This window comes from Drosophila obscura, unplaced genomic scaffold, assembly GCF_018151105.1.
Source record: "Drosophila obscura isolate BZ-5 IFL unplaced genomic scaffold, ASM1815110v1 contig_1, whole genome shotgun sequence".
In the NCBI taxonomy this organism is placed as follows: domain Eukaryota; kingdom Metazoa; phylum Arthropoda; class Insecta; order Diptera; family Drosophilidae; genus Drosophila; species Drosophila obscura.
In genome coordinates, this window is record NW_024542679.1 from 9,418,479 (window position 1) to 9,438,116 (window position 19,638).

Here is a 19,638-nt window from a genome sequence, read left to right on the forward strand (position 1 = left end):
GTATTGTTTTGATTATTTTTCATTGGCAATAATATCCATATATTTATTGGAGAGGGGAGATACTTTCTTTGGTGTATAAATATAAAAATTCAGATTCGTCAGATAAAGAGCCGATTTCCATTATTGGCAGGAAATGGGCTCCACCTCAAGACTAACATGAAACAAAGTTGAACGACAACATTTAACAAATACTTAATTATACGTCTATCCTCTTGTATGCGCATGCATTAGCTATGTGCTATATCTCATTGCGATCCTTCCAGCCAAACTTCTGGCGCTGCTGCTTCTCCTTGCTGTTTGCATACTTGTTGCCATTATAGGAGGTCGGTTTAGCTGGGGCACAGTAGCAGGAGCGCTTCTGTGAGTCCAGAAACGACCGGCAGCCGAGCGTTAGAGTGCCAGTGAACAGCATCTTGGCGGCCGCCTTGCATCCCTTTGTCATCAGGTCACTGGTTAGGGATTTCTCATAGCTGTCGCAGTACTTGTAGAGGCAACGCTTAAAGTCCAGGTCACACAGCTCCTTGTCACTGTTGCACGTGTCGTAGCAGATGTCGTGGTCGTTGCAGCAAGTTTCCATCTCCACGGCCGGCAGGTAGTCCGTACTTATCCGCAGTCCCAATGAGCCGCAGCCATCTGCGGTCGGTGTGTAGAACTTATTTTGAACTGCTCGAGGCGCTGCAAAACCACAAACCACACGTCAGTATTGAGAATTTACATAATTCGAACGCAATTTGCGTCATAGTACCTGGGCCCCCTCCGTCTGGCGGTGGACACTGAAACACGCAGTTTTCCTCCACGGCAGCGTCAAATACCTCGTGAACGGTGCGAAACTTGCGCACAACCGTGATGAGATTCCTGAACACGTCACCAAAGATTGCCTCGGCGGCAATGATGGCATCCCTTAGCTGTCCGGAGGGGAGGTTGGAAACACCTGGGCATTAAGTAGGGGCGAAGAAGTGCATTCCAAGGGAGAAGCTCACTTACATGGACAATTGTGCTTGATCCGTAGCCGGAATAGGCGTATGTGAGAAATGTCAACAGATATATGGCCACTTTCATCCACGAGAACTGCATTTTGGGTGTAAATCAGCGTAAAACTATTATTTTATTGCGACAGAGATGTGGACCGTAGCGTTTTTTTCTTTCAGTTTGTTGTTTTTTTTTTTAAACAGCTGCTGGCCATCTATAACAGAAACTTAACAGTCTGGCAACGTGTGTCAACAGAACAATCGATATATCGGAGGGAAAATTCAAAATGTTTTGTAAATAGTCGGTTTTTTTTTGTATTTGAATGAAATCATGGAAAAGTTCACCACGATCGAGCTAATTGTGAATTGGTGGTTTCTTGACATTCTGATGGGATGTTAAAAACTAATAACCGCCTGTCTAGCAGCCTGTCCGGACCATGACAGCCCGTCCAGTCGGAGGAAACAGCGCGTCTATGCCACATTGCACACTCAAGCAGGTGAGTGCCAGCGCTGGCTGTCCTTGCCCTTGACAGCAGGACTGCAGCAGCCCATAAAAACACACACACTCTTGCAAGTTGCAACACACACACACATACATATCCATAGGAATATTTTGTGGCAGAGCAAGCTAAGATTTCGTGCCTGCTTTCGCTTAATTATAACATCAAATTGAAATGCATAAAACAATTGTACTATGTGCCACCTGAAATGTGGCTCTGGCACGCAGGCGTCTGGTCTGAACCGACTAACTGCTGCCGCCTGACCTTGTCAAGCTTGATTACAACAGCCAACAAAATCAACATAAACATGCAAGCCGAACCAAGCCAAAAACCCAAATATCCAAAATATCCAAAATCAAAAACTGTTGAAGAGCCATTCGCTGTTTGCTTACACTTGGGAGGGCTCGTAAATATACATATATGTACATACGACGCGAGTATGTACATATTTCCCAGATTTCTCTTCGCTGCTGTGTTGCCATGATGTCTACTAAAAACAAACAAAACATTTTCCGACGTCTGTCTTCTACATACATATATACGTATTAGAGGTGCACACAGTGTAAATTAGCCAGACGATGGCCCACAATGGGCTCCCTTATCACGGACAACTTGTACTTCCACTGATCCTGTTGGCCACTTTGTGCCGCCAAACCGTTTAAGACCATAAGAGGAACACTCCAACAGCAACAGCAACAGCAACAGCACAGACATGGGCAGCGGTAGAGGCACTGCCACACACATGGAGAGCAAACACAAACATCGAATGAAGCTCCACAGCATCTCGCCAGCATCTCCGACAGCCCCCCAAGCCAGCTCATCGTCATCGCCATAGCCATCGGCATCATCATCATCAATGTTCGTTCGTTGGTGGTGGTGCTGCTGCTGCTGCCCCTGCCACACTGCCACACCATCATCATTGCCATCAAGTGAGTGGGGGCCGACCGACGCCGACAACGAGAGCTCTGGCAAACGATTCGCAGATTTTACGTTTCAGTTTCGTGCAAAACGTGGAAGCGGCTGGTCAACAATACAATACAAATCCCACAATAGAACAGAAGAACGATAAGAAAATCTGAATAATACTGAACAAAATCGGCATTGGAAAATCTCAGAAAAAATCAAATTGTCCGAACGTTGTGGCAACTTTTTTGATTAATTACACATAATTCGGTTGATTTGCATATTGCAATTGTTACAACTTGCCAAAAGGTAGAAACAAAACAAAACAAAACAAACGGCAACAGGGTACAAACAAAAACTGCAAGCTGCAAAACCGGAAATTCTAGATCTTTTGGATCTCACGATCCCCAAGAAGGCATACACCAAAAACAAAAGCAAAACAAAACGAAACAAACAAACAAAAAACACTTGAAGTTGTTGTAAACCAAAGCGGTACTTTGTGTTCTTAAGCAAAGCGCGACAAACCGAACCGAATCGCAAGAAACAAACTAAAGCTAAAAACAAAAACAAAAACCCACAAAAAAGTGACACAAATAAAGCAAAGTATCGCCGCCGTCTGTCCGCCCGGGGTCCAGTGTGTCCAGTCGATCTGGTCTACCTATAGCCCATGAGAAAACGCTGAGTGTTGAGTTTATTTCTGATTTCTGTTTCTGTGTCGGTCGGTTTCTGCGGGTTTCGCTTTTTGTTGTTGCTAATACTGTGGCCTGGCCAACAGAAGAAAGAGGGAAAAATCGAGACGGCAAGACGGCCAGACGGCCCGAAGAAAAATCGTGCGCTCGCAAAGTAACATATTTATTTTTAACAATTTCGCAACCGTTCAAATTTTGCTCCAGCAAAAAATTAGAACTCAAAGCCAGACAGACAAAACGGACAGATAAGAATATAGATCGCCAGCGATCGTTAAGAAAAACCAAAACAGCCGGCGATTGTGGCCTCTTAACATTTGGCTGGGTGAGTAATCATAAATACTCATACGAAATGGTGTAAAAAGTGGCCAGCACACAGCAGCCACACAGCACAGCACAGCACAGCAGCAATAATCTGATCATGTTTTGCTTTCCAAAATAGAAAAAGTGAAGACCAATTCGCTTGATAATTAAGCATTGAGCACTAAAATTAGCCGTGCTTATTTAATTATTGTAATTAGCCAAATGGGAACAATAGGAAAAGATTTATTTTCATATTTAGAATGGAAAAGTTATGTACTACTTATGTTATGTATTTCTAGTTTCCTATATGAGAGAGGAAAGTAGTAATCTTTTTGGCCATCCTTTGGCTTGCAACAGATTTCCACTTATTCCCACCTATTTTCTTCGGATCAAATAGCAGTTTCTACCTTGAATTTCATTCTATTGGATCCACACCTTTATGCCATATATACCAGCATTTCTACTCTCTATCCTCGTACTTCAAGTGCACGCACAATTTCCATGTAGTTGACCCCATTTAAATAGCCTTTCTTCATGCCTCACTTCACTAACTCTCTCGCCTTAGACCCGGTCAAGGACAACACGTCAATCTTTTTTCGCAACTTCCTCATACGCATAAAAGTTTTATGTATTTTCATCACCAAACACAATACTAAGAACTAGCACAAGGACAACGGAAAGGAAATACTTCTTGCACTATAAAAAAACAAATCCATAAATCTCTTTCGCCCTTATATGAGTTCGAGAAACCCCTCCCGAAGAGTACACAGGGGCAGGGCTTATGTCGTGTTATTATTACATTTTGCCGGCATTATTTTTGATGATTATTGCCATTTGGGGTTTATTGCCCATAGAGAGACAGAAGTGAGAGAGAGAGAGACGAGGAAAATCTGTATTTTGTCAACTTGAAATGGGCAATGAATTTTCGTTTTTGGTAACACCCAGATCGTTAATACGAACGCATGCACTTATTCATAATTACATTTCTTGATACTTGGTTTCCTGGTGGACGCAAATTAATAATATTCCCACAACGCCTACAACAAATTCTCTTTCTCTGTTCAAAAATACACCGATGACGAGGATAAAAATATGAGAAGCCTCTGGCTGTTTTTTTTTTTTTTGTATTTTTTGATACGTCTATCCATATATCACACCCATACATATGCGTATATATCGGAACAAATCGCTTCACGTTGCTTTTAATTAATTAATAACATAATTTATACGCTGGCAGGGCCAACGAATTAATAAATGTTGCAAAACATTGAACGTAAATTTAATTCTTGGATTCAGAGTTCAAGTGGCCTGCAGTCACCAAATTGAGCAATCTCATCATATTATTCTAATATTCTATATAAATCACAGCGCCTTAATGTGAGGTGTGTGTGAGACCCCCCCACATGGGAAGAGTTTCATAATTTTGGGAGAGTGGAAATTTCTCAAAAAAGAAAATCGAATACAGACAGATTTTAGCAATAAATTAGCTGGGGCGAAAATAAAAACACAAAACGTTAAAAATAGGAAAGAAAAGAGAGGAAAATGATGAAGTGATATCGAAAGTTCCCGAGGGAGGAGAATCCACAATAATTTATTTTGTATTTGTTTTTATGCATAATAATCAAACTATAAACTGCATCTAAAAGTGCATTGACCCGCTAAGTTGCAGGTGTATTTTGGAACAGGAACTGCCATTTACTATTTATAGCACTTCTAAATCTTCCTCAGATTTATGTTTAATCCAAACATCTTTACGATTTTCACTTTCATTCACCTGATTTTTTCGGCAAACTTTTCGAAGATTTATATACGTATGTACATACATATGTATGTATGTATGTATGTTATATAGTATACAATTTTCGATGGGCTTTTTCCATTCACGAAAGCAGGCTGAAAGCAGAGTGCTGGCCACCGGAAGATTAAGCAACAATTTAACATTTTGGCTCTCTGGCAACGACGACTACGACGACCCCAATTTCCATTCCATTTCCATTTTCAATTTTTGGCAGCCACCAAGGTGAATGGGGGGGAAGGCGCTGCTCAGAGTGGGCTATATAGATCCAAGATCCGAGATCCGACCGAATGTCTGACTGTTTTGTACTTGTTGTAGCTGTAGCCTGTTGGTCTGTGGGTCTGTGGCTAATTTACAGCCCCCCCGAGCGATTGTCTACAATAATTTTTTTGAGATATTATTCTCAAAACAATCCCCTGCACTCTGCCTCAAGCAACTTTAAGTTATATTTCCGCAATTTTAATGCGTTGGCGTTTCACATTTATCCGAAAATGTGCAAAAAGGTTAAAGTCGTACATAAATAATTCTGAGTGACAGACCGTTCATAAAATGTATACATACTCGCATGGTTTGTGTAATAATAATAATCCAAATACAAATGCATACACTTGTACATATGTATAAAACAAAGAAAAATATCAAATAAAATTTTGAAGATTTTTGTTTGCGAATAGCAAAAATAATACGAAAAAAATTCCATTATGACAAGGTTTCTCCAATAATAAAATATTGTAAATATTATTAGTAATGTTTTTTTTTTAGTTGATGCGCAGTTAACATATTTATGTATATTTAAATATATATAATATATACAGAAGTCTAGGGATTTGCCATGTCATTAGAGCGTGAGGCGTGTGAAGTGAATTATATATTGTTGCTTCTGTATCTGTTTCTGTTTCGATGTGAGACAATTGACGTATGACTGAGACATTTAAGAAGTAAAACAAAAAATATAGAGAACAAAAAGACGAGAGTGAATTTTGTAGGATTTTCTGTGAATGGAACTGTATAGAGTCCACCCGAAATGAATTCATTCTATCCAGTCTCTATTCATATTCTCTTTCTATGAACTTTTCTCATATTTCCCATTTTAATCGCTACTTTTCAATATCAGCTGCCAAGCCTGACTAATCCACTGTCATATTCTTGGCCTTTGGAGCAGCCAATAGCTGCAGCTGGCTAATGATTTACTCATCAATCCTTTCCTCTTTGCGAGGCCCCATTTTGGCGGTTGCTTTTTGTGCAATCTTTGAATCAATTGAATGCTCTTCTACTCGTATTGCCTGACTGGCTGGCACTGGCTGGCCTAGATTCATCCGGCACTCGCTTAAACAATAAAAGCCACTCAGGCCGTAAGTACTCAAACTCGTAGATGATTATTGATTTTTATATTCATATGTACATCCATATATGTAGATAGATAGATAGATGCATCATAAGTTTTCATATTCAGGGCATTTCCTTTATATTTTGCATCGTTAAATTAAATGCATCAGTGCATTCAGGCGACACGGACACGGGACGCCACACTGACTGAGACGCCACAAGACCTCAAGTGCCCAAGTCAAGTCGAGAGTTCTTGGCGCTTTGTGTCTCGGCTATTAAGTTACACGTCTGGGGGGGACACACTCTCAGTGTTTCTTTTGTTGTGGGACTTGGAGCAAGGCAGCCACCCAGCCAGTCAGCCAGCCAGTCAGCCAGTCAGCTAGGCAGCCAGCCAGCCATCAAATTGAATCACGAATGCATTCATTGTTATTAATAATATTAGTATGTAATATTAACTGGAGCCTCCATTGTGTCGGGAAGATAGAAGAAAAGCCAAACCCTTTCGCATATATATTGTAGAACTCAATTTTCCCATCCTGACAATCAATGACAATGCCCCTGTCTGTCAGCCTGCATGTCCTCTGATAAGACCCGAGACAGACATGGGGACAAGCCCACTTGTTGCTGGATGCCGATGCCCAGCATTTGACCAGCGGCCATGCCATTTCACTTTCAATTTATGAGCACGACAAAAGCTCACACTCTCTCTCTCTCATGCTCGCTGTGTGTCAGGCCTAAATACAAAGGGAACCATCTACACTCACCCATCACCTCCCTCAGTGGGTTAATTAAACGAGGTATAGGGCATGGGAATGGGTCGTAAAAATATACCTCAGGGCAATTATTTAGAACAAAAAGACTGCCAGCGAGAGCTGCGTTGAATAAGTAAAATCTAAAATTTCTATCAAGGATTGCAGGAAGCATTAAAAGTCCATCTGCAGCCCATCGATATTTGAATTGAAAACCCGTCAAGATATTGCCCACAAAAAGAAACCCATTTCAATGGCAAAAATACCACAAAAAGCTTTTCATCAAATTCACATTTACATTGAATTCTAATCCATTTTTTGTGGTTTTATCTATGCAATTGCAGGAAGAACAACAACAGGAGAGGGCCAGCGAAAGCGAGAGCCAAAAATAAACGCAGGACAAACGCAGGAGGAGCGAGGGATTGGCAGAGATATGTCAGCAGCCGCTTGCGCCCGCTTCTGTACGCCGTTGACAGCTGGAGGCGGTGGCGGCTCCAACAAAGCCAAGTCCAACACATCAGGCGCAGGATCCTCATCAAAATTGACAGCAGGAAAAGGAAACAGCAGCATGACGTCATCATACAAGAAGAAAACTCCAGCGAGTGACACCAACACAGAGGCGACATTCACATTCAAATTGGGCCGTGCAAATGGCAGCAGCGGTAGCGGCAGCGGCAGCCACGGCGTGGGTGGCGGCGGCGGTCATAGCGTAGCCTCAAGTGAGTCATCAGATCCTTTGGAATCAGATTACAGCGAGGAGGAGGAGCCAGAGCCGGAGCCGCAGCAGAGCCAGCAGAACCACGTAAGCAGCCGGAGCAGCAGCAGTGCCACCACCACAACAAGCTCCGCTGACCATGACAATGAGGTGGACGAGGAGGAGGACGATGACGATGAGAACGATGGCAATGGTCGCGACGGCGATGATGTTACCAATGATTCCAACGAGAGCATCGAGGATGACGGCAATGAGACCGACGACGAGGAGGATGAGGATGACTCCGATGAGAGCAGCAGCGTCCAGACGGCCAAGGGAGTTCGCAAATATCACTTGGACGACTACCAAATAATCAAAACTGTGGGTAAGTCAACCGAACATGCGACAGTTGTTTACATTAGGTGGGTGCCAGGCATCGGAGTGATTGATGTTGAGGTCTCGCCTCCTTCGGTTACCTTCAACTTGTCTCCCCGGAGCTTTCCATTTGTTTTGCTTGCGCGTGTGCGCGGGGCGGGGAAACTGTTTAGAGTGAAGCTATCAAAACACATTACGAGTAGTTCTAGGTCGGTTCAAGAGTCAAGGTTTTGATGAGATCACAAGGAGAGATCGAATAAGTTGCAGCAAGAGACCAAAACGACTTCCACTGAAACATATTTCATGCTGGAACATGAACACCCCCCCACAGAGATTCTCTACTTCTGTTTCCTTAAGAGTTTTCTCACCTGTTCAATCAATTCGAAATCGTTTTCGTCTTCACTTATTTCATCTGGATACAATTGATTCACATATACTCGCATGTGTGTATGTCCCTCCCTCTCGCTGGGCTTTGATTTTGTTTGCTATTCTTTTGATTTCGTTTCGCGATTTAATTTCAAATATTTATTACCTCATTTTGTATGCCTCTGCCTTAATGCCTGCTCTAGCTTAACGCTAGCTTCAGTTATTCTATTGCTTTTTATTCGTTTTATACGTAAATAAATTCTTATTGATTACGCAAATTGAAATGGGGCTCGGCGATGGTCCATGTTCTTCTTATAATTATTATGAGCATCTCGGCACCGCAGAGGCCAAGGCGATTCTTCCCATGGCTTGCGTATAATTTCATTTAGAAAATATTTAAAGTGTAGTTCGCACTCATAGTACATACATACATACATATATGTACGCATGTATGTACTATATTTGGACTCTGTTTAGGATCATGAATGGGGGTCTTACGTACTCGCATGGACGCTCAACCCATTAATGCCCATAATATTTTGATTTGTTTTCCCATTTGACGTCTACGGTGGCAAAAAAAAAATATAAGAAAGAAAAACATTTAAGCAATGTTTTAAGTTTAGTATAGCATCGGTTGGGATTTCCAAAATCTCATTAAGCGTTTGCGGCATAAATATTTACTCGGTTTGAGGCTAAATCGGGACGTTTTCAAGATTTATTACTGCAGCATTGGCTTTTAGTACACGTGTGGAGCGGTTTTCCTCTTGCTCCTCTTTGCGGTGGCATGAAAGTAATTTGGCAACATTTATTTATCGATCGTTTTTCGCTCAGTACAACCAATTGGGATCCATTGAAAGTTCTTTCAAATCAATGTGGGAGTAAGATCATTTAATTCGTCGACTTTTCAGATAAAATTAGCAATTAGGTATAATTAAACTGCTTTTAAAAGGGGTTGTGGGTGTAATTAATAGTCTTTCAATGAACTTTAATCTGCCACATAGAAACTACAAAACTCATCAAGTCGTGCTGCAGACTTGCCTGCACTTTCTGTTTAGTCCGTTGCCTCTTGAAGTCAAGAATGGGATGTTCGAATGCCTTTCCGGTGCTGAATTCATTCCGTAAAATTCTTCAATCAGCAACTTTCACGTCGAGTGAGTGAGTAATTCCGGGCGATTGCCTTTCCGCCTTGGCTCTCAGCATCCCAGTGTTATAGCACACCACACGACGTATGAGTAATCTAGCATTAAGTTCAAACAATTGCCAGTGAAACATGGAATCGGGCAAAGGTATTGAGTACGAATTTCAACAAAATCTTCAAGTAAAAAGTAAATAAACTAGAGCGGATATCATGCTATGCACAAGCACATGGCATAGCCAGGGGAGTACGATTCGTATTGGGACTGCGAGACTGGGAGACTGGGGAGGGAGAGAAAACAAATGCCAGTGAGTCACGCTTCTATTAGGGCATACGAAGAATAATCAGCCATCTCTCTGCCCCTGCGGCTATTCATTTTGATAATAACAATAACCATAAGAACAATGGCCAGGAGATGCGGGCATCATCATCATCATCATCGTTGCATGCAGTAGCCATAATTGAGGAAAACCCAGCCCAGGGGATGTTGAGAGCTATATTGAATGGGAGGAAGGAAGCAAATGCATTGAACTAAAAGCAAAACAACGCACTTTCAATAAATATTGATAGTTCGCTCGATGCTTGTATGAAATTCCATTGATTAATTGAAAGTTTACCTCATGGACCACACGCCACAAGTTCCCATCTTCGTCTCCCTTGCAGACTTGTGTCTGATTCAGCAAGAGCAGATGATGGAATTTAACAAAAAAAAAAGAAAAAAACAGCAACGGGGATTTCCTTCAGGGAATATTTCCCAAGAAATGTTTTGCCAATTTTCGAATAACAACAACAGATCTTTTGTTTTTCCCGCGGGCAAACAAATTAAACATGTTTCTGTTTTGTGCATGTTCTGACTGCATGCCTGGCGATGGATCCATAAGCATACCCAGGAAAAGGCCATAAAACTATGGCGTTAGATGGCTGTCATATCACTGGTTCGGACTGCCATTAACACCGACGTGGCATGGACTCTGCTCCCAAAAGGAAATGCTTGGCTCTCGGCTAACTGGATTGCAAGCGGACAGAGTTGTGCGAGTGAAAGTTCGTGGCATGCGGGTATTTTATCATTGAAGTATCCGGGAGAAAAGTAAGGAGTATCTAAAATGGTTGGAAAAATCTATAAAATGTTCTCCAAAGATCAATGATCTCTCAAAGAAGTTTGGCCAATGGAAAGTACGGCCCCCCATGTGACTATTTGGTGGCCTACTTCTCTCACTTTAGGGGGGGAGACATCTTGACAAATGGCATGCGGAAATCGGTGACAATCTTGACACCGCTGACCTTCCACAGCCAATATATCAAGTTGACAAATTGCCCCTGTGTGGGGGGGTTTTTTCTGTGTATGAATGGATCGCACATAGCGGATCACCGATCTGGACAGAGAGACAATCCTTTTAGACTGCCGCATCTGCTGTGGGCTGCCGTTGGACTGCGACTTGTGGGCGCATTGACTGATAGATTTCTGCTACAAGATAAATATTTACGCACGATTCTCGGAAATACAATTTCAGCTGGGACATAAAGCTGTTGCCCGAAACAAGGCCCCAAAGATTGTTGCCATTTTCCAATTGAAATCAATATAGAGAGTGAGCGAGAGAGTGAGCGAGAGAGTGTCGGTGTTTGCTGATGGGGTGGGTGGGGAGTTGCTTTATATTTTTTTTCTGCGCTTTTCAAATAAATTGATTTTTAAATAATAAAAACCAATCAAATCTCAAGCAGCTAAATGTATCTGTCAGATAGCAAACACATGTCCCAGTGGCTGTTCGTGTGTAGAACAACAAGTTGTGTGTCGTCGTTCCGTCTGCAAAGTATAACTCATACATACAGTTCCAAATGGAAAATGGCAAATGGAAAATGGATTACCTCTTTCAACCCTCGTCCTGCTCCATTTTTTGTTTGTTTGTCTGCTAAGTGCCTGGCGGCCCATATCTAACCATATATCTACGGATCTATACGTGCATATACCTACACTTAAGTGTACATATGTACATATGTGTCTGTGTATCTATTATAATAATTTCATTCGCTGCTCTCGCCGCATGAAAAGACAAAATCAGTCAACAAGAAATTTATGATACCATGGAAAATTTGAATCAGCCGCACAGCACTGCACCCGCAACCCGCACACCGCGCCCCACGCCCCGCTGCGCTGCTCGATCTCTGTAAACTTTTTGAAGACAGAAAATATCCGAAATTTTATTTCAACAAAATCGGACAAACGTATAAGCAAATATTATAGAAATTATTATTTGGCACTATGCCCAGATCGAATGTGCGCCCCCACCCTCCTGCTCCTGCTCCTCCACCACCTCCTGCACCTCCTGCTGCCGCTCACAGAAATCTGCCCGCTGTACGGGACACCCCAGACTTGACTCGGGAAATCGTCCGATGGGCTGCCGCCCATGGTTTGGCTTTATTTTCGCATGCATGTCGCGGCGTTTTCTCAAACATTAAATGAGCATATAAAATTGCGTTATAAACAGCATTTTTTTTTGTTTTCGCCGTCTGCTCTGCTCTGTTTTTGTCTTATTAATAAAAGTGACCTAAAAATGCATTTGTGCATCTGGCAATTCGAACTGCAGCCATACCCTACAGTTTCCATATTTCCGAATTGATGTTCGATATCCACCTCCCCCACTGCTGCTGCTGCCTCTGCTGCTGCTGCTGTCACAATTTTTGTGACTTGTAAATTGCGGTGTAAAATCTTGTCAACAACAACAGCAGCAGCAGCACGAACAGGCACAGGCAGGTGGGTTGTTGGCGTTGGCCAATCGACGAACATGTGCTTTGGTAAATGTCATAAATCGCTTAAGTTATGACCAGGAGGGGGAGGGGGGATGTCATCGGATGGAAATGTGTGCTGGGCAAGGTGTGCCTGTGGGGTCAGTGGGCGACTTCCGTGGTGCAGTTCTTTTGAATTTGTTGTCTAAAATGATCAAATTGTAGACGCAGATGATCTAAGAACTGAAATCTGAAATCTGAATTCTGGCAATGGGTTCTGTTTGTGTGTTGAGGGATTGTCAGTGTGCATTAAGTGGGAAATATAATTTAGACAGCCTCCATTAGTAGTCTCCTTGTCATTAATTAACTTACTCATTCAGCACTTATCAAACGACCTGAAAAGCACTTTTGTTTGCCGTTATTTACAATACAACAGCTTTACTGACGATCAGTTCTCAATGTTGACTTGATATTGTTTAAACTTAAAAGCATCTTGCTAGTACGTCTGTACGTGTAGATTATTTTTAGCCTGGCCTCCGTGGCTCCGTGGCACTGCAGCTCCCCATGATTGTATCTCTCATTCGCTCAGTCGGGGTTCCTTTATTTATGCATCTTTAAACAAACTTTGCTTAAATGAACTGCATGAAACGCAATTAACTTTATTTAACTTGCGATGGCCGCAGCTGCTGCAAAAAATTGGCAAAAGTGTGCCAAGTTTATACGAGCATTGCATCGCCTGGGTCGGTTTATTCACTGCCATTTACATGCCCCGCAATTTACAGTATTTTAACGTTTTGTTTTTTGTTTTTTTTTGGCACAGATATTTTATGATTTTTTATTTGTTTTTGGGCAAATGCAAATGTAAGGCAGGGCATCCATATCCATCCATCAGACAGAGAGACTGCATCCATGAACGCTGTCGCGCCATGAAGAAAACTGTCTCTGGTCTGGTCTGGCCTGGCCTGGCCTGGCATGGTCTGGCCTGGTCTGTCATGGTCTGGCCTGGTCAGTTGGTGGCATCGCATCGTTAAATAGAAAGTTTTATGTATTATGTAAAATATGTTTCTTCGCCTTTTTTCACGCACTTTTTTCAGTTGCATCTTTCGCCGGTTGCCTGCTGCTGCTGCAACTTTTATGAAGGAGTCTGCGTCTGCCACAAAACAACAGGTTTGGCCACAACTCAGCCAGACTTTAATTGTTGTCGACTGGCTTTGCTCTCTAGTGTCTGTGTCTGGCTCTGGCTCTGGATCCGTGGCATCCACATTCACATCTGCTTCTGCGTCTGCGCCGCTTGTTGGCTGTCTGCTCTGCAGCTGTCACAATTTCACTTTGGCCAGAGACGTTTAGCAACCACTGCCACTGCCACTGCGTCAGGTGCGCGCGGTGCTGCCGGAGGGCAGTGCGAGTAGTAGCGCTAGTTGCAGTAGTTAAACTGTCTGTAAAAGCACTTTCCTTTACGTTAGACGATGCTGCACTTGAAGTGGCTCGTGTATGAGGTGCTAAAAGATCGTTTTGAGTGTTGCCAAGCATCACTGAAGTCTGAAGATGCCACTTCCACACGGGAGAGTGTGTGGCAGCAGAAAGTACGGATCGCTTTTATGATTATTTGCAAAGTCAATGTACCAAAAAAGTATCTACACAAAAAAGTAAAAGTAAAGCCAAGACTTTCATATCTAGGTCACCAGAAGCGGCCTCCCAAGCGGAATGCCTGGTCGTCAATTATTCTCAATAGAATTTTACACCATTAAAATGTGTAAATATTTAAAAAAAAAAAAAACTAATCTCTTCCAAATCCAAAACCCAAAATTCTTCCTTTGTAAAACTTTTCCTTTGCTGTTTGCTGTTATTGTTTCATGATGGCCCAGGCCATGTGCCATACATGACTGCAGATCTGCTGCCTGGCCGAAATATTTTTTCAAACATTACGGCCGGGAAATACTTTCCATAGTTTGCAGCCCCCACCCCCTTCTTCTGTTTGCTTCGCGCCCTCCCACAGAATGAATGCCCCACAGTGTCTGCAGTACGATTTCAGTACAGTTCTCAGTTGAGCGGGGAATTCTTGCTCCGCTTGCTCTGATACGATTTCAATCATACTCGTAAAATCATCCCTCATTGGATGTAGTTATATCTGGATGATTTATATCGTCTGGAATATTTCGCATATTTATTCATCGATTATCCAAATTTAGAATTGGAATCTGAAGCAATTGCTAAACAACATTCCCATCTTGTTCGGATCGAGTGAGAGATTTTAGCCAAAAAATACAAAAGATTGTATATATTTTATTATTATTATTAGCTGATTATTTTTGATCGTTTTTATGTGGCCAGTTCAAACTGTTCAAAGTTCGAATCGGGGGCCTCCCATTGTTTAATTCTTTATTGAAAATTGGGCAAACAATAGTGTAGGAATTTGTAAAATATTTGGGGTATAATTATAGAATGGAATTATAGATGTGAAAAACTATCAACTCATTGACTCGTTACGTCTCTGGCGAACATCAGCAATAATCTAATACACATTCCCCATTCCCCATTCCCCTCGTGCAGTAACTCTTGTATAATCCCAATTCCATTGCTGATTCATTCTGGCTACGTAATCGAGAAACCAATTTGTGTACCACAAAAGGCACACAAAATTCATTAATTACAACTTCTGAGATTCATATTTGATTTGCACGTGTAATGCTCTCGGCCCACACCCCACTCCGACCACCGCCTAAAACAGGTGCACTCAGATGGGGCCACACGCCCACTACCCACGCCCACTAGCTGCTGGTTCAGCTTTTGTTTAATTTAATGGGTAGGATGACGGGGTACGCACGTGGCGCGTCTAATGGGCCCCCCACCAACATGGCTAATTATTGTCGGCCCGCAACAATCTACATACATCAGCATCAGCATCGAGACAGCATCCAACAGCAAACGTGCTGAAAAACTAAAAGCATCTGCAGAAAGGAAAACTTTTCCCGCACTCTCATTGGGAAATGATTGCGTTTCGGGCATTTGATTTATAAGACAAATCAATTTGTAGCAGTTTTGTTGCTATCCCCCCAACCCCCAATGCCATTTAAACAACACAACGAAACAAGAGAGAAAATGAATAGAAATTTTCCACTTGGTCTTGGCCTTTAGGTGCGCGAGGTAATGCGAGATGCTCGCACGTTCCATGTTCCATGTTCCACGTTTCCTTTTCTGTCAGTTACTTACTCTCCTCGTAGTCAGTCTTAGTCACACTCGTTCGTCGGACGTTAGCCCAATTAAAAATTCAAGGTTGAGAAAATCTAATGGGCGATGGTAAGCCAACACCCCAGCAAATAGTGAGGCAAAGCAAAGCAAAGCAAAGCAAAGCCAAGCCAAGCCAAGAGCTTGGTTTTGTAACCTCAAAACGTGCTCAAAAGTGAAAAAAGTAATTATGCACCGCGTTCCCCCACCCCACCCCCATATGTATGTTCGTCTGTGCATATGTGTGGCACCGACCAGACCATTTGCCGTATCATTTACAAACACTTTAATGGGGCATGCCCCGATATTTAAGAATGTTGTTTGCGGTTAGGTTATTTGCTTGAATACATTCGGGAAGGAAAACATACAAACATACATACATATATATGTACATATGATACCTTACTCATGATTTTCTTTTCTTTCACCCTTGTTTCTCTCGCCTTCAGGCACGGGCACCTTTGGACGCGTGTGCCTATGTCGCGATCGGATATCGGAGAAGTATTGTGCCATGAAGATTTTGGCCATGACCGAAGTCATTCGTCTAAAGCAGATTGAACACGTCAAGAATGAGCGGAATATATTGCGCGAAATACGACATCCGTTTGTCATCAGTTTGTAAGTATTAAATCCAAGAAAATATATACAGTATATACAGTACATATCATAAGTGTACAAAGAATACGAGTATATATACTCGTAGATCATTCTAAAGAAGAGTGAATTTTACTTTCGCAAGAGGCACTACAACCAGCTGGCAATATTCTTTCCGTATATTGTAAAAAGATCTGTGATTCCATTAACGTCATATATTTTGTATCCCCTAGGGAATGGTCCACAAAGGATGACTCAAACCTATATATGATCTTCGATTATGTGTGCGGCGGCGAGCTGTTCACATATCTGCGTAATGCAGGCAAATTTACTAGTCAAACTTGTGAGTAATCTAAGTCTGATTGTTGGCAGAACAGCCTCCTCACTGATTGCATATCCATTTAGCCAACTTCTTTGCGGCTGAGATTGTCAGCGCCCTGGAGTACCTGCACTCACTACAAATCGTCTACCGTGATCTGAAGCCAGAGAATCTGCTGATCAATCGCGATGGCCATTTGAAGATCACAGATTTTGGTTTTGCCAAAAAGCTAAGGGACCGCACCTGGACCCTGTGCGGCACGCCCGAGTATATTGCACCTGAGATAATACAATCCAAGGGTCACAACAAGGCCGTCGATTGGTGGGCATTGGGTAAGCCAAATCAAATGGAAGCGTTCAAGCGTTTAAAGTGCATCCAACTAATATTTGATGCTTTTGTTTTAGGTGTTCTCATTTATGAAATGCTTGTGGGCTATCCACCATTCTACGATGAGCAGCCCTTTGGCATATATGAAAAGATATTGAGTGGAAAAATCGAATGGGAACGTCACATGGATCCCATTGCTAAAGACTTGATCAAGAAGCTGTTGGTGAATGATAGAACCAAGCGACTGGGCAACATGAAGGTGAGAAAACAATGGCAAGAGAATGGCAACTTCTTGAAGATCTAACATACGAATTGAATAAATAAATAAACGATTATTGCAAGATCTAGATCTATGTTTGCTAGGCAGAAGAAAGTTTTTTCAGTTGCTCTTTCTTAGAATTCCCTTCCCTTCATAGACTACTGTAAATTATTTTTAGGCATTTTCAAAGCTGTCATAATTTGTATTTGATTGTTTCTGGTTTCACCTGTTCGATTGTGAAACACTTACGACCCTCTCCCTACTCCAACCCATCCCATCCCATCCATTGGATAGAACATAATTTGGCAACAAATTTGTTGAAAATTTCTGGCTTATTAAATGGGTTATTTATAGAGAATTATTGTTTACACTTGTCACTTGTTTTTGGATGGTCAGGGCAGGGACTTTGTTGCTGGCTTTAGCATTAAAAATTGAAATGCATATATCAACCATTAATTGTTGGACATCGCAGATAGATCTGCACATGCTCGTTGTCAGTTAGCTAAATAAATGCTGTCGAAATAATTTTTCGTTTTCCTCGAGTTTGTTTCCTTCTAATCTGTTTTGTTTTTTTTTGCTGTTTTTGCTCAATAGATTTGTCGCGCGTTTCGCAACACGAGCTGCGAAAATGCAAATACGTTATTTACGTCTAATATTTGGTTTCTTTCTTTCTTTCTTTCCATGATTTCTTTCCGTTCCCTGTTCCCAGAACGGTGCCGATGACGTGAAGAGGCATCGCTGGTTCAAGCACTTGAATTGGAATGACGTCTACAACAAGAAACTAAAGGTGAGTTCTGTTCTCAGAGATTCCCTACACACTCGTACATCCCCCCCTCTGGTCCGGGTCTCGGTCTCGAATTTCGTAATTATTATAATAACCATTTTATGTTGATTTTCGCGACACACGCTTGGCCCATTTGGTTTGAGGGGAGGGTTTTTTCTGAATTGGCGAATGTATTTTTATACATTTTCGTAATTAAAAGCAAATAAACAAAACAGTTTTGAAAATTAGCTCTATGCCTTTAGTTAATGACCGCAGCGTCTATTTCGGCTGTCTGCCTGGCTGTTTGGCTGGTTGGCTGCTTGGGTGCTTGGCTGCTTGGTGGGTGGGTGTTGGCCCCCATAAATCTACCGATTCATTCGCAGCAAAACGCTCCAAAGGCGAGTGCGAGTGAAATGTAACAAAAGGGGGGCCCATAAGGAGGCGTTAATTGCCCAAATGTACAGACATATGTATGTACATACGCCTCCAGCCAGGCGAGAGACACTGCAAGATGCGTCAGCATTGATTATTACAAATTGTGCAGATCTTTGCACATTAACGAGAGATTTTTCACAGCAAAAATCCTTATATGGGATAACAGATGCGGAGGCCATAGAATTGTTAAACATCATCGATTGTCTGGATATTCCATTATTATCCCGAAACCCCCTACTAAAGGGGCTACCCAACAATTTACAAGCCCATAAATACTCGATCATTAAAAGAATATATAAATCAAAATAATAATAAATATTTATTTACCCTTGAATTTGTCTCGTTTATTAGCCACCAATTTTGCCCGATGTACATCATGATGGGGATACCAAAAATTTTGATGATTATCCCGAGCAGGATTGGAAGCCGGCCAAGGCAGTAGACCAAAGAGATTTGCAGTACTTTAATGATTTCTAAAAAAAAGAAATAAATTGTCGTTGAACATTTTTTTTTTTTTTGTTTTCTGTTGAAAATTTGTTATAATTTTGCGATGGCAAGAACATTCATTATTTATACTGGCAATTAAGTGTTTAAAGTGCTGTGCTAAAGCAATGATATCTAACGGTACGATACATCTACATATACATAACTATACCATAATATACATATATATAAACAGATACATATACATACTATATGTACAATAAGCCTAAGTTTATACCCGTAATGTTATTTCTAGCGTGTGACATCTATTATTATTATATTTAATTGTTTAAACTTTAACTGTTCAAATTTCGAGCAAATCCCGCCCCCCCCCGAAACAACAAACACACACACACACCCACCCATAAAAGTATGGCTACATACTTACAGTAGAAACTGTACGATTAAACAACAACCATGAAAATATTAACGTAAAACGTTGAATAAAGTGATAGAAATTGAATATATGTCGTCTTGATTTAACTCATTCGTTCCTTTTACTTGCCAGCTAAGGATCACCGATTTTAGGGCATGTTTTGTCATTCATTCAAGACCGAAATACATGTTATATGATATAATATAATACTATAATATAGTATATAATATATAATTATTATTATTATAATAATATAATATAATAATAATAATAATCATGGCTGCCCAGCGCTAGCTTTTCTTTCTTGCTTTGTATTCATCTCATTCTACATATATC

At 41.5% G+C, this 19,638-nt stretch overlaps 2 protein-coding genes across 4 annotated transcripts; one reads left to right on the top strand and one right to left on the bottom strand.

Moving 5' to 3' along the window:
• Positions 1-12: 12 nt before the first annotated feature.
• LOC111079087 (group XIIA secretory phospholipase A2) lies at positions 13-1,175 on the bottom strand. 2 transcript variants are annotated; one of them, XM_022374096.2, is made up of 3 exons: positions 985-1,163; positions 746-905; positions 13-675 (listed from the first exon to the last, which is right to left on the bottom strand). In XM_022374096.2, the coding sequence occupies exons 1-3, from the start codon at positions 1,072-1,074 to the stop codon at positions 239-241; spliced, it is 687 nt and encodes a 228-aa protein (XP_022229788.2). In that variant the 5' UTR covers positions 1,075-1,163; the 3' UTR covers positions 13-238. The 2 variants fall into 2 exon arrangements, with proteins under 2 accessions (XP_022229788.2, XP_022229790.2); XM_022374098.2 differs by lacking the exon at positions 13-675 and having other exon boundaries at positions 842-931; positions 985-1,175.
• A 46-nt stretch (positions 1,176-1,221) lies between these two features.
• LOC111079083 (cAMP-dependent protein kinase catalytic subunit 3) lies at positions 1,222-19,385 on the top strand. Of its 2 annotated transcripts, none has more exons than XM_022374093.2 (8): positions 1,222-1,465; positions 7,575-8,309; positions 16,196-16,364; positions 16,574-16,683; positions 16,746-16,991; positions 17,064-17,245; positions 17,955-18,032; positions 18,795-19,385. In XM_022374093.2, the coding sequence occupies exons 2-8, from the start codon at positions 7,664-7,666 to the stop codon at positions 18,918-18,920; spliced, it is 1,557 nt and encodes a 518-aa protein (XP_022229785.2). In that variant the 5' UTR covers positions 1,222-1,465; positions 7,575-7,663; the 3' UTR covers positions 18,921-19,385. The 2 variants fall into 2 exon arrangements, with proteins under 2 accessions (XP_022229785.2, XP_022229784.2); XM_022374092.2 differs by lacking the exon at positions 1,222-1,465 and adding an exon at positions 2,463-3,382.
• The last annotated feature ends 253 nt before the right edge of the window (positions 19,386-19,638 follow it).

Bases quoted from the DNA above. Each gene is read 5' to 3' on its own strand.
- LOC111079087 (XM_022374096.2), bottom strand. From the start codon at position 1,074: ATGCAGTTCTCGTGGATGAAAGTGGCCATATATCTGTTGACATTTCTC. The intron at 906-984 runs GTAAGTGAGCTT...CCCTCCGGACAG, and splicing joins GATCAAGCACAATTGTCCAT to CTAAGGGATGCCATCATTGC. The intron at 676-745 runs GTACTATGACGC...GTGGTTTTGCAG, and splicing joins GCCAGACGGAGGGGGCCCAG to CGCCTCGAGCAGTTCAAAAT.
- LOC111079083 (XM_022374093.2), top strand. From the start codon at position 7,664: ATGTCAGCAGCCGCTTGCGCCCGCTTCTGTACGCCGTTGACAGCTGGA. The intron at 16,365-16,573 runs GTAAGTATTAAA...TGTATCCCCTAG, and splicing joins CATCCGTTTGTCATCAGTTT to GGAATGGTCCACAAAGGATG. The intron at 16,992-17,063 runs GTAAGCCAAATC...CTTTTGTTTTAG, and splicing joins CGTCGATTGGTGGGCATTGG to GTGTTCTCATTTATGAAATG.